This window comes from Talpa europaea (genome assembly GCF_964194135.1).
Source record: "Talpa europaea genome assembly, chromosome: 7".
Taxonomy (NCBI): Eukaryota; Metazoa; Chordata; class Mammalia; order Eulipotyphla; family Talpidae; genus Talpa; species Talpa europaea.
In genome coordinates this window covers 6794161-6810940 of record NC_140074.1, presented here as the reverse complement: position 1 = coordinate 6810940, position 16780 = coordinate 6794161, and the positions used below count along the sequence as shown (strand labels likewise).

Below are 16780 nucleotides of genomic sequence, written 5' to 3'. Positions count from 1 at the left end.
GGACGGGGCACACGTTTCTTCAGGGTAGGTCAGCGCTGCTTTCTGTCCCAGGCATCACCTACCCCAGTGCTGGCCATCGGCTCCAAAGGGCTTGTGGGAGTTAAGAGGGTAGAGGGAAAATAGTAACTGGGAGGGAAAAGCCACACATGCGCAGATGAACCGTGGTGTCTGGGTGCAGTCGCCCATCGTCTGCCTCAGGCACACAGACAGACTGGGATGGCCACCGCTCACACAGTGCACTGCACCTTACCATGTGCTTGTAACCTGCGTGCTCCCATTTACTTGTTTCAATAGTGTGATGCTCGTAACAGCCCTGCAAGGTAGGGATTAGCATCACTTGGTACATGTGGAAATGAGGGTCAAGAAGAGGAGCTGCCCAAGGTCAATCACGCAGTAGCCCAAACCTCTAGCCCTTCTCCCCATCACACACTGCGAACCAGCCTGGCCTGCGCAGTCAGTAGGAGGCAGAGACACCGAGTCTTATGTTGGGGACTACACTTGTTTCATTTAAATTCTGTTTGCATGCAGCAAGCAGGGAGCTCTCATCGATGGCTACTTGAAAAACTCTCACCCATATGGAAAATTCCTTACAATGAATACTCCTTCCTGCCCTTGCACCCCCAAAGCCAAGCCAGACACTGGCTTTTAGCAGTAACTCAGCTTAAAATATATACCACGAACACAAATCATTTCCATTTGGAAACATTTCTTTGTACAATCACATTTTATCTTGCGTTAAAGACTGCTGCTGCTGTGGTATAATAAAGGAGGCTTGAAGCCTTGGTATTTAGGAAATTGGAGAGATTAGTAATTTGTAACTGAAGACGGCAAAGCCTCCAGAAACTGAGCAGAGCCACTAGGGAGTCTCCAGGGCTGGCACAGAGCACGTCTACGGGAGGAGGAATCCGCCCACTGTAAATAAGCCCCACTATGAAGATCTGGAAACACACCAGGATAAGCAGACGCTCATCCACTGGCTGTAGTTTCCTTCCCTGCCTTCTCCTTTATAGTATTATGAGGTGGTAGGTGGGGAACCCCAAGAAACTACCAAGAAGAAATCCCTATAAAGATGCTCAGCCAAACCCTAAGTCAAACCCTAAGTTCTCTCTAAAAGTCACTGCACAACCGCTGCGCCACCGGGGAGGCCAGCTGCTCCCCGGCCACCAGAGGAGGGTCCCACATGGCGCGCAGACCTCTCCTGCTGCCCGCTGCTCCCCTCAGCAGTGTGCTTCGGTCCTTCTGCCTGCTCTGCTCCCCGCTCTGGCTCTGGTGAATTCTCTCACCCTCCCGCGCTTCTGACTGTACCCAGTGCTTATATAAATAAATAAAAATAAATCTTTAAAAAAAAATAAATAAGGCTCTATCCTATTAAAAATAAATAAAAGTCACTGCATATCTGTCCCTTGGCGCCCTAGTGGGAGCCTGGGGAGGGGAGCCAGCTGCACTGGGCTGCAGGGGTTAGCTGACCTAGCTTCTGCCCTCAGGGTGGGGCCCTGTGTGGAATCAGTGAGGGAGGGGTAGGGACCAAACTGTGGGCTCTGCACTGTGACGCTGCCTCCCCTCGGCATCCCCTCTGCGCACTATTCTCAGCGCCGATCCTGCCATGCTAGTGCTTACTCCCAGCATGCCCAGCTCCTTCTCCAGGCCTTAAGCCAGCAGTCCTTTGGCCTGGACCGTTCTCGTTTTTATTCATCATCTGACTAGCTCCTCTCTACCCTCCTCAGGGAAGCGTTCCCCTCCTCTTACCAGCACCAGACCCCTGCCTTCCAATTTTATAGCCTTCATTGGACTTATCACACTGTGGGCTCCGCGACAGTTGTGACTGTGGGGGCTCTCCGCTGTGGCCCTGGCCTCAGTAGCACAGGACCCGGCTCAGAGCCGAGGGAATGGGTGGTCTGGCGGGCTTCAAGGAGGAGTCGCTTCTCCCTAAGGCCTTCCAAGGGAACTGAAGGAGGTAAAAGTGGGCTCCTGCTGTCTGACCCAGAGATAGGCCTCCCAGCCACCGGCCACCACCCACCTAGTCAGCTGCTCGTGTAGAATTGTGGCCTTTCCTCAGCAGAGACTTCATTTAAGGAAATTACAAATGTCAATAAGATATTGAAATAATGGAAGATCTCTTTGAAAAGGAAAGGAGATCAAAGGAGGTTGACTTGATGTTTAAAAAAAAAACAACTGAAGCCTCTTTCTACAGCAACTTCTATTTAGGAAATAAAATAATTAGATTCCACTTGTTCACTGGACTTAATGGACAGGGACATGGTTCTGTAGGTTGATCAGGAACTTCTGTGACTCTGGCAAAGCACCCCTCTAAGCCTCAGTTTCTTCTTTTATAAGATAAAGGTGACCATCCTAGCTTAAAAGGTTGCTATCATGACAGCACCTGCATCTCATTCAATCCTTACAACAGCCTTGTCAAATAGACTTAGTCACTCCATTTACACAGGAAAGAGCTTCAGAGAGGGGACATGATAGGCCCAATGTCAGAGACTCGGTGGTTCACCCAAGCTCTGCCTGATTCTAAAGACTGTGCGTGAAGCACTACGCTGCGCTACTAGAAAGGTAGGCCAGCAAGTGAAAGCCAGTGTGTGACACTTGGCTGGTATCCCATAAAGCCAATTTAATTTCGGGTCTATTTTAGCCTCGATGATGGGAAATTTCCAGTTACTCTCGCTTAGAGCTGTGGAAAGAACAAGTTGGCTCATGCTCCATCTTTTTTTGAGGGACCCGAACAGGCTACCTACCAGTGGGGAAGGGAAAAGGTCACTGGCAACAGTTGGAGAAAAGGAAATTGAGGCTCAGTTTAGTGCCAGGATTTATATAGATGCTTGGAGAGAATGGAGATCTAACATTACATGCTCGCCATAATGTACCCATGCTTCCTTCTGGTCTGACTCCAGCTTTGCGCAGACGGTTGGCTGAAGGATGTAGTAGATTATCAGACAAGAATCAAAACTGGAAAGCTCAAGGACTTTGGCTTGTCATTTTCTTATTTAGGCCATGATCCAAGCACAAATGTTAGCTCGCAGTCCCTAGGCAGGAACTGTCGTCTATCAGCTTCATCTGTGAGCTTCTCACTCATAGTATATAAAAGCGATTGTCATCAGCATTCTTAGGATTGAGAAGTAAGGTCGTTTTCATCAACTATCTCAGCGTGGGATTGAGAATCAGGTAACTGACTTAGAATTCAGGTTTCTATCATTTACTGGCTAGCTAATTTTGGGCAAGTAACAGCCTCTCCCCACAATCAGACTAATGTCCCATAGGGTTGTTGTGAAAATTAGAAACAAGAGCATTTAGGGCCTCCCCGGTGGCGCAGCGGTTGAGCGCTGGGTTGCGAAGCTGCCGGTGACCTCTGCAGCGCCGATTCGATCCCCAGCTGCTCCCCGGCCACCGGAGGAGGGTTCCACATGGCGCGCAGACCTCTCTTGCCGCCCGCTGCTCCCCTCAGCAGTGTACTTTGGTCCTTCTGCCTGCTCTGCTCCCTGCTCTGGCTCTGGTGAATTCTCTCACCCTCCCACGCTTCTGACTGTACCCAGTGCATGTATAAACAAAGAAACAAACAAATAAATAAATAAAACATGCCTTTATAAAAAATAAATAAATAAAATTAAAAAAAAAAACAAGAGCATTTAGATGTTTATAGCTTTACAATAGAATGCTTTATAATAGAGGGCCTGCATAAATAATTTTAAAAACATCTTTTGGTGTGGTTGCCCTAAAAAGTTATGCCCTGTGCCTCCTTAGAAGAAAAAAACTAAGTGGCTACATCCATTCTTACAGTACTTTTTCCTAATCAAATGGTTCTATTTATAGGGTATACACTCCTTGTGGGTCACCAAACATGTTTCCTGGGAAATACCAATGCTTCTAAGCTCTCTGGTTCTTCGACACAAACCTAGACTCGCCTCCCACTCCCACACTCCCTCATTTTTCCTCTTCATCTGCATCACACTCTCCTCCACCACACATCTCCCTGAAGTCCTGAAAGTTCTGCAAGTCCAGATCTCCACTCCTGTGTCCCACCTACGTTACCAGACACAGAATGCTGCTCTTTCATTATTTATTGTAATTAACATTTATCAAGTGATTATTATGTGCCAGGTACTGTTCTAAGAGCTTTTATGATTTTTAAAACTCACCAAACCCTCCTATTAACCTTAGCAAGGCAGATAAACTACCCCCAAAAAGTTAATTAAATTGTCCAGGGTCACTCAGTGAGCGTCAGAGCCTGAGTGAACCACAGCATTCCATCTCCATAAAAATTCTCTTAAACACTGCATAATATAAGCTCACAACTTAGTTTACTTCTAAAATGGCTTTCAGGACAGCAAGCCTGTCCTGATCAAATGTGCATGGAAGTGAAAGACTATTTTTGAAGTATTTCAAAAATCAGTTTCTTAATAGGTAGCACTGGGGAACAATATTGGATTCTTGGAATTTCTATTTAAATTTTATAAAACCTTTGTTTTAATAAAAAGGGAGAATTTATAATTTACCTCTATTTTACAAAGACTAGTTATAATGTTCCTTTGATTCCAAACCATCAACTACCTTATGTCCTTTGTAAATGCTGTCAAGGGCTTCTTTACTAACACAGTGATTTCAACTCATAGTGGAAGTACTAGGTATATCTCACATATCTCTTAAGATGGGGAGGCTGAGGTGCACAGAGGTCTCAAATTAAGTCTGTGCGCATGCTTAGAAATTGGGTGAAAACAGGAGCCCGTGATCAAAGCTTTATCTACCAATTCTCACAACTATATTTTATGAGTGTAAGAAAATTGGGTCTCATCTTTTTGGGAAAAAAACCGAGTATGTAATTTGAAATCATAGTCTATTGTGGAATACTATGTAATAGTTTTAAAAGAATAAATTATATGTAGAATAACATATGGATTAAGGTGGAATAATCTTTATGACACATAGTTGAGCTGAGAAAGAAAAGTGCAGAACACTGATGATTGTTTGCTATCATTTGCTTTTAAAGGGGGAATGCAAATGTGTGTGCATGTGTATATGTATGTATATATACACATGTGTGTGTATATTCACATGCACACACAGAACATGCTTGCATACACAGAGGATTGCTAGGAAAGACACTGACGAAACTGGGAACAACTGGAAGGGAACTAGGGGAGAGAAGAGAGGCTAAATTTTTTGCCTGTGACCTGAACATTTTTTATATGTTTAAGTGTTGCATAACCAAAAAGGGTACCAAGGCCCTAATAAATAACATTTAATGTTATTTGGAAAACAAAGAATCAAACATTTGAAACAATTCACTATGGACTTCCTATACCAGGACATGGTTGGCTGGTCTGTGTTGGTAATGAGTGACTATTTGCTGACTGAAGGGCACCCTGGTGCATGTCTGGGACACCCTCAAAGACCTGATAATCTAGTAGGGGAGAGACACATCAAACAATCATTGAGAAAAAGAAATAACTACAAACAGAAATATATGTGGTAAAGAAAAAGTAACACGCTCTCTGATGAAATACAACAGGGAACCCAAATGAGGGTGGACCAGGTTGAACAGGTGGCTCCTCTCAAGATGTGACATTTCCATCGAGAAGAGGACGAAAAAGCAGTTTCAGCAGAGTGGGGGGAAGAGTGTCCGTGCAGAGGAAAGAGCCTGTGTAAGAGCCCCCAAGCAGGGATGGCCAGGGCAGTGGGCTTCATAATAGCAGTTTCTCTGTCACTTGCCCTGAAGCCATGCGAATATACTGGAGAGGGAGGCAGAGAAAGAAAGAAATGAGCTGAAGTTTTAAAGAGGCTTCCAACATAGTTCTAGGAACCAGCACACCGCCTGGGGCTGAGGATATATAAACAGTCAGAACTTTCTCAAACTTGATGTCCCAACAGTGATACTGACAGGGCCAGTTGCTTTATATACAAAATAGCTGCTGCCTCTGAAAAGGCCTCACATTTCTAAGCTGTTTCCAGGGCTGCTCCCAACTTTGGAAGATAGAGTTTAATAGGAAAATATTAATCACAGAGTGCTAAACAGGATGCAGACACTTTGCCAAAAGCACAAAATCAATCATCTGACTTTGGGACACTTCTGGCATGAAGGCTGCGGCCTATCTTAGAAAAAGTAACTTCCAATCTGCCTAGGGAAGCCAGACCAGCGAGTGTTCCCAAACACAGGACTTGCAAGCTTGTTCGCAAGGGACAAAGCAGGCTGGAGCAAGGAGGCCAACGTACTGTTCTCGCGGACCAGGCAGAACTCCCACGCGCACTGGCTCTCCAAAGTGCTCTCCAGGTCCACGGCGACATTGGGTTCGCTCTGCTTCTCCAGGCGGTACTGAGGGCCTGGAAGATCAAAGGGGCAGGAGGAGGGGGTAGCTCTGAAATAGTGAATTTAACATTAAAAAAAAACACCACAAACTGGCAAAAAGCTGATAAAGCGCTAGGAAAATGCTGACGCCTCTCTTGAAGAACTAGCTGTACAAGGTGGAGAATTTGGGTTTTTCTTACAATGTTTCATATACTTCTCTGTCCATTATGTGTGTTCCATTCTGATTATGTTCCATTATTACGTTTTGTTGCTTAAAACAGGATGGGAGGGAGATGGCTTTGCAGTCACTCATAACTACTGCATGTCTTCTCAGACACGAGAAGATAACCGACCTCCTCGGAACCTGCTTCCTAACATGTAATGTAGGAATACTTACACCTTGGGAAATGATCATGAAGATTAGAGATGATGTAGGAAAAATACTTAGTAATGTACCTGCTTCACAGGAAACCTGCCTACAAAGTACTTATTAATAATCACTTTATAATAGTGGCAAACCAATAATAAGCAGGAACAAGGTATGTTCAGAACTCTAATATGATGACAGCCCAAAAATTTAAGAAATAAGTTTTGAAAAGCAGGTGATGTCAAAATCAATCTCAGGTTCCCGGGATATGGTGCTAGACAGTGGCTGCTGATTCATGTTTTTGTTGGAACATTTATGAAAACACAAGAGATACAGGTTCAGGAACTCTGGAAACCAGAAATATTAGCTTCCCTCAGTCACATGGGGGTTCTGGAGGCTCTTAATAAAACACAGGGGCATTTTATATATTTATTCAGGTAGTTCTTTGTCAAGCCAAATGACAGTCTTGATCTTCTCAGATAACACCTAATAGGTCCAATGATCAGATTCAGAGACCTGCTCCTGTTGGTACTGGTTACTGAAAAGAGATACAAGAAACTGTCTTTTTATTTTGACTGCAAGAGGAGCGTTTGGTCAGAGAGAGAAGTTACGAGAGTCGAGGAAACCATCAGGGGCCTTGCAGGGCTCCCAGGAGGGGCACATATTTTTAGATATGTTCTTCAAATGTTGTCGACTTGTTGATTATTCACAGCCAGCACTGCCCTTCATCAGTCTGAAGCATTTCACTCATCTCAAGACATTCTCCTCCCGCACAGGCTATGTCCGTCCGCAGTACTGGAATTTCATTTCAGCTTCACGGCATAGTTGCCCTTTTCTCTGAATGCTCTTTCATTAGAGCTTCTGCCAGTTCTCATACACATTCAGTCCTTTTAACACTGTTGGCAGCTTTTAAATCTTTACTAAATAAGCAATGCTCAAAACAGTTATTTAAGCCAACACATGTTGGCAAGTCTACGTGATTTTTATAAATGCAGGTCAAGAAGGTATTTCATTTCAACACGATACATAGTTAAATTCTAATTTCTAATATTAAGCAAATAAGGGAATAGAATTATAGGTAATTCTTAGTCCTCACTGCCTGACCTATCAGTGCCAGCATTTGTTAGTTAACAAGTATGTCTGCTGCTGAGAATGCTTTCACTGTTCACTGGTGAAGTCATCAGAAAAATCACACCCCACTGAACTTGCAGAAAATTTAGCTGGTGAGAGATTTCTAGGTGGCCTCTCCTTCCTCCCTGCCTCCCCTTCCCCCCATAGCAATGGGTCTCTCCAGCCCACCAGATGGGCATGGAGCACGGAGAACTGCTTTCTAGGACATTGGCCTGTTCAACACTCTGACGGCCCAACACCAAGTCCTCAAAGCAACACAGTGTGTACAGCTCTGACAGCATTTCTGTGGACTTACAGTGAACTTGGTACAAACTTTAGTTACAATCATTCATTTTCTTATGACAGCCAGAATTTTGGGAACAACCTAGATCAAACAACAGGGGGACTAGTTAAGCAAACTACTGTGCAAAACCATGAAGATATTAAAAGTGATGTTGGAAAAATAATTTCATAAAACATGTTTATGCTATTTTATGAAAACAGCAAATTATAGCACAATATGTACGGGATGATAACAATTAGGAAAATTTATGGAAAGTCGTAAGTGAAAAAAAACAGGCTGGAAGATAATTTCCAAAATGTGACTAGTGGATATACTGGGTAGTGGAATAATGAGGGGTTTTATTTTTCCTTAGTGTTTTTCTCTGATTTTCAAGTGTCCTATAATAAATAAAAGGTTATTTCTATAATTAAAAAAATAAGTGACATATATGTGCAAGTTTGCCAATTTCTTATCATGTCACTTTTTGGAGGATACTGTAATTACCACACACTGTTGGCATCTCCAATGGGTCTTTCATACGCAATAATTTAATCAAAACCAGACATGACCTGTTTATGTGGATATTTCCATTGTAAGTTATTCTGCAACCTGGCACACTCACTGACTCTGAGCACGGAGCACACAGGGCTGTGCTTCTGGGGCGGTTCGCCTACCTTATGGCTGGACTGCTAGTTAAGCCACCTTTTTCCTGGCCCCTGGGAGCCAAGGCTTGGCTGCATCAGGGTAAATTTCAGAGGATTTCCTTTGCACACTTTTTCCTTTCAGTCCCTGCAGGCGGCTGGGAAACAAGGGTGAGGGAACCTGGGACGATGGGGAATACTAGGCAGCATCCCTTACCCCTCAACCCATCTCTGCATCACTCTCAAAGCCATACACGCCATCAGTCAGCACTTACGTTCCTGTTTCTTGGGACTTGGAGATATTGCTATCAAAATGGTCTGTTTCCTAAAGGTAGCTTTAATTCTTTCTCCTTGAAACCTGGGTGGCGATCACTGTCACCATGTGACCCCTACACCTTAAGCATTTACATACGTCATCTTACTGCATCCTTCCAGCAACTCCAAGAGGCCATTGTTATCCCATTCGACAGACTGGACCCTGAAGGTTGGCAAGAAGTCACTTGACCAACATCACAAAAGCAGGAAGTAGGATATGAAACCCACAGATCTGTGCTTTCAAGCCTGAATGTTCTCAAACTTTTTTTTCCTCCTGCAAACTATACATTACTGGCCAATTATAAAGAAGCTATAGTTTATATCACAAGTTATAGGTTTTGTATATTTGTGAATTCATTTGGGTTCTGAATCACTTAACTTTCAGTATAAATGCAAAATGAAAATGATCTAAAATAACTGAATGAAAGCCACATGTAGATAAGCATCCTATGCTATGGCTGTATCCTGAGTCTTCAGGAAGACAGAATTGTCTTATCTTTCCATCTACCCTGGAAAACTTCTCTCCCTCTTTCATTAAGAATATTACTACTTATGCCCAGTTTTGTCAACAACTGAAAGTTGTTCTGCGCTGGGTACTCCCTATTCTTCCATGAAAGGTAAAGGAACAACTTGCAAACCCACTTCTGAACTCGGCAAATGACTGATGGGTCTTGAATTTGGGGAAGGTAGGGTGGTTAAGTTCTAGATGAGACTTGAGATCAAACCCAAATGGAAAACTGCTTCTTACAAACTTCAATTTCTCTCCTAATTCCTGTTGGAACATTGGATAAGCTATCTCACAGAGAAAGACTTTCACACATTTTCCCCTGAAAGAGCCAGTTTGGTAATATTAGGCCATAGTGTGTAATGAGCAGCAACACAGCCTAGTGGTTGAGCGCATGGGCTTGGGGCCAGATTGTCTTGGTGTGGTACTGACTAGCAACTCAAGCTGTATGACTTTGAGCCAATTTACTTTAAGTTCTCTCAGTTTCTTCAGTTAGATAATGTGATAGTAATAGCAGCTACTTCACTGGTCTGCCTGAGGATTCAATGAGTTGATATTTACGATGCAATTAGAACGGTATCTGATATATTAATATTGTCACTTACATAGTACTGTCATTTAAGTGTCAGTCCCTCCCCTCACCGTTGACTGCACTAAGAGATCATAATATAAGAGGCCTGATCATGTGCCAGGTACTGTGCTGGGCCTTTCATATAGATCAGCTCATCTTCACTTTGTTACCCTAAGATGTAAAGTATATGAATTCCACTTTTTTTTTTTTTATAGATGTATGCATATAAGAGCTGGGGTACAGGCCAGAGATGCGGGGGGATGAGAGGATTCACCAGAGACACAGTGGGGGAACAGAACAGGCAGACTGACTGAAATACACTGCTGAGGGGACCGGCAGGCGAGACAGGAGGGGTCTGCCTCGCCATGTAGGTTGCTCCCTGGCCGGCCAGGGATCGAACTCGTGCTGCAGAGGCTGTGGATTGCTTCATAGTGCGGTGCTCAACCCCTTGAGCCACCAGGGAGGCCCCCGAACTCCGTTTTACAGAAGAAGAAACTATGACTTTCAGAGGCTAAAAACACTTGCCCCGTGTCCACAGAAAGCATTTGTGAAACTAGGATTCACGCCCAAAGCTGCCCACACCTGCACACTCTTATGTTACATACGAACCACATGCCTCACTCATAATGGGTTCTCAATAAACATCTACTGAAGACAAGCAGGATTATGACAACTCAGGTCTGCTATACACCAAAGTATAGTTTATCAAAAGCTTGTTTAATTTTCAGGTAACTGACATGATAGAAAAGAAAAAAACAGGAGAGCAGCCAAAGTCATTTTAAAAAGATAAGTTGTGAGGCTAGTTTCTACTAATACACTTTTTGCCTAAGAAATGATTACATAAAATATAAAAGGTTCTTTCACATGGAACAGGACAGAGTTCTCAAGGCAACATGCACCCTTTGGAAGGAGGATTTAAAGTGTCACAGCTGTGCATGAAGCCATGCCTTCTACTTCACAGCAGAGAGGAACAGAAAAGGAAGATTCTGGGAAACAGTCAACAAAACCTGCGTGGGCCTTCCAATGACGTATTTATTGCACTAATACCGCGTCACTGATGGTCTAGGAACAAAATACTGCTCTGGGCACTTTGGAAGGGCTCCAGATTACAATAGCCAGGCAGGATTTTTATGGGATTTTGTAAACCCAAGGCAAACATCTTATAAGTTTCAAAGAAAATCTGTAGTATCTGTTGGGTGGTGAATGTAACCTCAATTCAGCTTCCTGGATGTCTTTAATCCTTGATTGAAACAGGAGAGGATTCAACATGCAATTCCTTCAAGCTGAGAGTCAGCAGAGTTGAACTTCAATGGGAGCCAAGCACAGAAGCAGAGAGAAGCTATACCCGGGCCTATGTCATTCTGGGCCTTACTTCTGAAGACCCACGGGAGATATTTTTTCAAACCTGCATAGCAGGACAAGCTCCACCTCCTCCTGTTCTTCCTGGGAACAATGGGTTTGCTCTCCTGGCTAATCCTCTGGACCTTAATTTTACTTTTCCTTTCATGAAGTTTTCCAATTCATGTTTTTAAAATCCTATTATAATAATGTATGTATTCTAAATACTGTTTGGATTGAGGTGGGATATAAATGAATTAATCTATGACTATTACTGAGAATCAGAGCAAATTTGAGAACCACCTGACCAAGGAAAATGGATAAAGTCAAAGCACTATTTTCCATTGCCCAGCTGAAAGAACTGAATTCATATGAAAGGTTCTTGTGGCCAGAAAAAGGTTAAGCGTGAGCAAATAAGAGGAAAGGCTGGAATAGAAATAATACTGCCAACTACACATTCTGGGGAGGTTATTGAATCTCTTTGCATTTTCTCACCTGTAAAATGAGGATAACAGAACTTCCCCAGAAGGTTGCTGTGAGGATTAAATGAGACAATCCTTGACTCCCTTAGCAAAGTGCTCAGCGACAGCTGCTAATATTCCTAGAATAGGCTGAAACAAACCCCTGCAATGAAGTTTAGGCAGATCCCTTGCCTAAGAGTCACAAAAGGTCCCATGGCCCCATTAAGGGAAGATGTACTGGAGCAGGGAACGCTTGCATCAAAGCGGATGTCCACGTCTTTTCTCACATGTGCCCAAGGCAGGGGTGCAAGGTAGAAGAGAGTCAGGCATTATCTGTTCAGAAAAGCCTGCTTTTAAGTATTTAAGATTAGAGGCTTGTTTAGCAGTTAGGATTCCTAGAAGTTCCTGGTCTATCTAAGTTCCTACAAATATAGTCTAAAAATGACTAAATGTCAGAACTTACAGAACACACCACAACAGCATGGTAACCGAAGGATATGTGATATTATACTGCCATCCATACATCCATTTAACAAACATTTTTTAAACATCAGCAACGGTCCAGACACAGAGACGACTAATCAATGATTCCTGCTCTAAAGCTGGTGGGGGACGCAGCAAAACACACTTGAGCAAATTATCAAAAAGCCCCATCAGTGTTCTTCACCGGGTAGGGACAAAGCTGTGGAAGCTGTTCTTCCCAAGTGGGAACATCTGAACTGAGTCTTACTGGGGCAGGTGAAGCAGGAAGGAGGAGCACATTCCCAGAGGGAACAGCATGTGCAAAGGCAAGGAGGTACTGAAGAGCCCACACAGGCCTGTTTAGTGTGGGTGAGGCAGGGGTGGGCGGGTAGTGATGAAAGGCTGGGGGTTGAGAAGCTTGGCCTGGACCTCTGGTCAAGGTTTGGATTTTCTCTCATAAGCAACAGATGCTAACAGGGCAGGGGAGTCACATAACCAGCTTGATTTTTGGTGAGATTCTTCTGGTGGCACTGTCGATAATGGGCTGAGGAGACTGGTGGCAGGGAGACCCAATTAATGCACAATGTGCCAAGCCATGTCTGTCCAAGGCAGGGGCCGGCTGAATCCCCACTTCTTCCCTGAGCCAAAGTTATCGATGACAAGCTGACGTGGTCCATATCAGAGCTCAGACCCAACATCAGCTACTCTAAAATGTCTGCATTTAGTGTCAGCTCATCGCTTATAACTCTTCCTCCTGGGGCAACTATAATCATTTTCTGCTTGATCTTAATATAAGCACTGAATTATATTCAAGTGATAACCACTGTGGCTGATACCCCCTCTGAGGCTCAGACTGGATAATTTGGAATTTAAATAATAAAAAAGGAACAAGCTGACATGACAATAAGGTCACACTTTTGCCTCTTCTGAGCCAATACACAATTTGCTCTCAGTGAAACGGCCGAATATAATCAAATTAAATACAATTCCTATTACAAAAGAAGAAAGACCAGGCTGTTCCAATAAACCAATTCTCCTGCCTAGTTAAACTGCAAAACCTTCAGGAAAGGTTTTGAAAGCATGACCCATCAGTTCTAATTTTTAAAACTTATCCTTTCAGTCAAGGCTAGAAAAAGGCCCATTCCAACTTTTATCTTTACTACAAAGTGCTGTTATCTTGGCCTGATGTCAGGAGCTCTATCTCTCTTTCTGCTGACAAGCAGAGACGAGAAAGATAAGATTGGAAACGAATCTCACTTCTCTGAGTAAATAAATAATCAATACTCATCTAAATGTAAATGAGAAGGTAGCCCCCTCTGATAACAGCACTCTTATCAGAGAGCCAATTTTCTTCAGACATTTGGCCTCAACCAAATCACCATCATTCAGCCCCAGCCTAATGGCAAAAAATCGTAACTAAATTGAACCGATCACCAGAGATCAACTAAGTTCGGCCCTGGCCACTTCAGGTTCAAATGTTTGGGAATGCAATTTTGCCCCCATTAACTTTCAATAGCAATGAAGAACAGACTGGTCAAGGGGCCAGTCTGTGCAATAAACAACCCCCAGAGAGGGGACGGGTGGAAGATGAGGAGGAGTGAGTGTGTTCAAACAATGCCACAACTGTAGCAACCCCCAAAACAGTGGGAGAAGGCCACTGTGGTGGGGTGGGTAGAGAACATTCTTTGCTCTCGTCAAAGGCTGGACTGAGATGGTGAAGACATTTAATTTGCCTGGTGATGACGATTTAAGTTTATTAAAACAAAGAAAAAAGATATTAAAAAAACTACTGTAGCTAAAAATAACCTTAGGTTCAAATGATCAATTTCCTCCAACTAATTTGTATCAGACTTACATCTGACCCAGCAGTGCCGTGCTGACCTGATTTTACTGAAATAAGACGCCATCTACAAGACAAATCACTTTAAAACCACTGCACTGGGGTTTCCATTTCTTTGCTGCAAGACTCAATTCACTGCTGATGAGAGTATTGGGGAAATTATGACCATTATTGATAGGACAGCAAAACCGCTTTTACACAGGAGTCTTCAAGTCGACAGAAAGCTTGCACTGGACCATTAATGAAGGTGTCAGCTAGAATCAGAAATTAAAGACAAAGGCTGAAAAAGGCCTAATTTTTAGAGCACGTTAGGACACCAGACACACAGAAGCGGCGGCTATTCATCCTCGTGAGAGTAACAGCCTCAACAAGGAGGGGCAGAGGAAGGCTGCTCTGTCTGCAATCAGGGAAAGGAAAAGCTTATTTTGCCTGGCCCTGGAGCTCTGAGAGCACAGGCTCTCAACATTACCAAAACAGCCAGAGGACATGTCTGGGGTGAGACAGACCAACTCAAAATCTTAGCATCTCTGCTCCGGCTGGATCTAATTCTAGGAGGTGGACATGTGGCAGTTAGAGTGTGGGCTACAGAGTCAGAAAGGTGTGGATTAAAATCTTAGCTCTTTTACAAAGTATGGTGCTGGGCAAGCCAGTCGATCTAAACCTCCATGGAATAATCACACTGGTTATGACAATCCCAAAGACAGGCATTAAATGTTAGCTGTTATACTGCTGTGCAAATTAACACACTCAGGAATTTACCCCCCCCCCTTTTTAAAAAAGATTTATTTATTTATTTATACAAGCACTGGATACAGTCAGAAGCGGGGGAGGGTGAGAGAATTCACCAGAGACAGAGCGGGGAACAGAACAGGCAAACCGACGAAATACACTGCTGAGGGGACCAGCGGGCGTGGCAGGAGAGGTCTGCACACCATGTGGGACCCTCGCCAGTGGCTGGGGATTGAACCAGCGCTGCAGAAGCTGTGGACAGCTTCGCAGCCCAGCGCTCAAAGGCTGCACCACCGCGGAGGCCCAGGAATTTACCCTTTTTGAAAACAACTTGGGCCACTGATATTGAGGTCTTTCCTGGTCCTAAACAAAGAGCTTCCAGGCATTGGCTCTCTCTGACTCATAAAATTCTCTGAGGTAGCAGAAGCTCTATTTATTATTTACCCACCTCCCCTTTACAGAGGAGAAAAAAACAACCAAATTGTGGGGTGGTTAAGTCGTGCCCACAATGAGAATCCTGGTGTTGTGCTCTTAACCATCCCACTCTGCTATATTCCAGCAGGAGCCTTCTATAATCTTCTTGATCTTTGGGTTGAAAAAAGACTTGTAAGGGTCAGATGATTTATCAGTTCAGAAAGCAGTAAAGATATTGGGCGAGAGAATAAGAGGGAAGGGTGGGTAGTGGGTGGTGAGGGGGTCAAAATTGGAACACTCCCCCCCGCCCCCAGCCCTCCTAGCAGGCACCTATCTGACAAGCATTTAAAGTAAACACTAGCTGCTTGCCCTGGTTTCTTCAGGGGGAGAGGGGACTTTTTCAAAGTTAAATGATTTACAGAGTTACTGGCTCTATCCACAGTTCTGAAAGTGTGATTTCTTCAGGGTTTAACTATACCCATTTCTAGTCTTGTTACAACTTTTTTATTGCAATAGAAAACATTTACTGGAAATATGTTACTGCTATTACCAGGTCATAAAATAAAAAGAAAAATAGTTTATGTATTGCCATCATTTCCAATCATCAATCAGAAAGTGCCAAGAGGAGGAAAGGAAAGGGCGTAGGGCTGAGATTTCCTTCTTTGTGTAGGGGAAAATGCAGGAGCATCATAATTCTTTACAACAAATTTCTTCTTGAATACCCAGCCTCGCAGATGGGCTCCTGGGAGGAGAAGGGAGGCACACCTTTTGGCATCTGCCCTCCTCTCTGCAGCCTTGCCGAATCTCTGTCAGAATTAAGAGCTCCTTCTTCCCTGTTTCCTAGGGGCCTCTCTTCTCTCAGTGCACTGAACAGGCTGCTTTAGAAGCGTTTTTGTCTCTGTCATCATCTTTCCTCAATCAGGGTGCTCTCAAGATGAGGGTGAAGGGGTTTTTTTTTAGGAACCCAACTTTGCCTTCCCCAGCTCAGCCGAGTAACAGACTCCTTGTCAGTGCCCAATAATCTTTGCTAAATAGAACGAATTTAACAACATGGCATTTCAAATTGGACAACCTTGACCCAACAAAGGAATCTATCTTAAGAAATATTAGTTCAAGTAGATTGTGATATATGTTCAAAGATGTTCACTGCAGCACTGTTTTAATATCAAAAATTGCACACCATCTAAATGTTCTCTGGTAGGAAAGTATTAAATAAATTATGGCATATCTGTATATTGGGATGTTATGTAGCTGTTAAAAAATTAAGTTAATAAGACATGGGACAATTTCTATGATACATTATTAAATTTACAAAGACATAGAATGTAAAGAGTATGCTCCATTTTAATAAAACAAAATCCCAGCTAAATATGTGCACACTTATATTTGCAGAGCATGCACATGCATGTGCACACACACACACACAATCTGGAAGGATAGGAGCCAAATTCTTCTCACAGA

The 16780-nt window shown here is 43.5% G+C and overlaps 1 protein-coding gene across 1 annotated transcript in view; it reads right to left on the bottom strand.

Moving 5' to 3' along the window:
- Nucleotides 1–16780, bottom strand: part of MAPKAP1 (MAPK associated protein 1) — a gene marked incomplete at both ends in the record, with an annotated part of 175553 nt that overhangs the window by 50496 nt on the left and 108277 nt on the right. Inside the window, 2 exon segments of the mRNA XM_084237317.1 lie at nt 6211–6348; nt 6351–6353. Of these exon segments, the coding sequence (XP_084093443.1) occupies nt 6211–6348; nt 6351–6353 (141 nt within the window).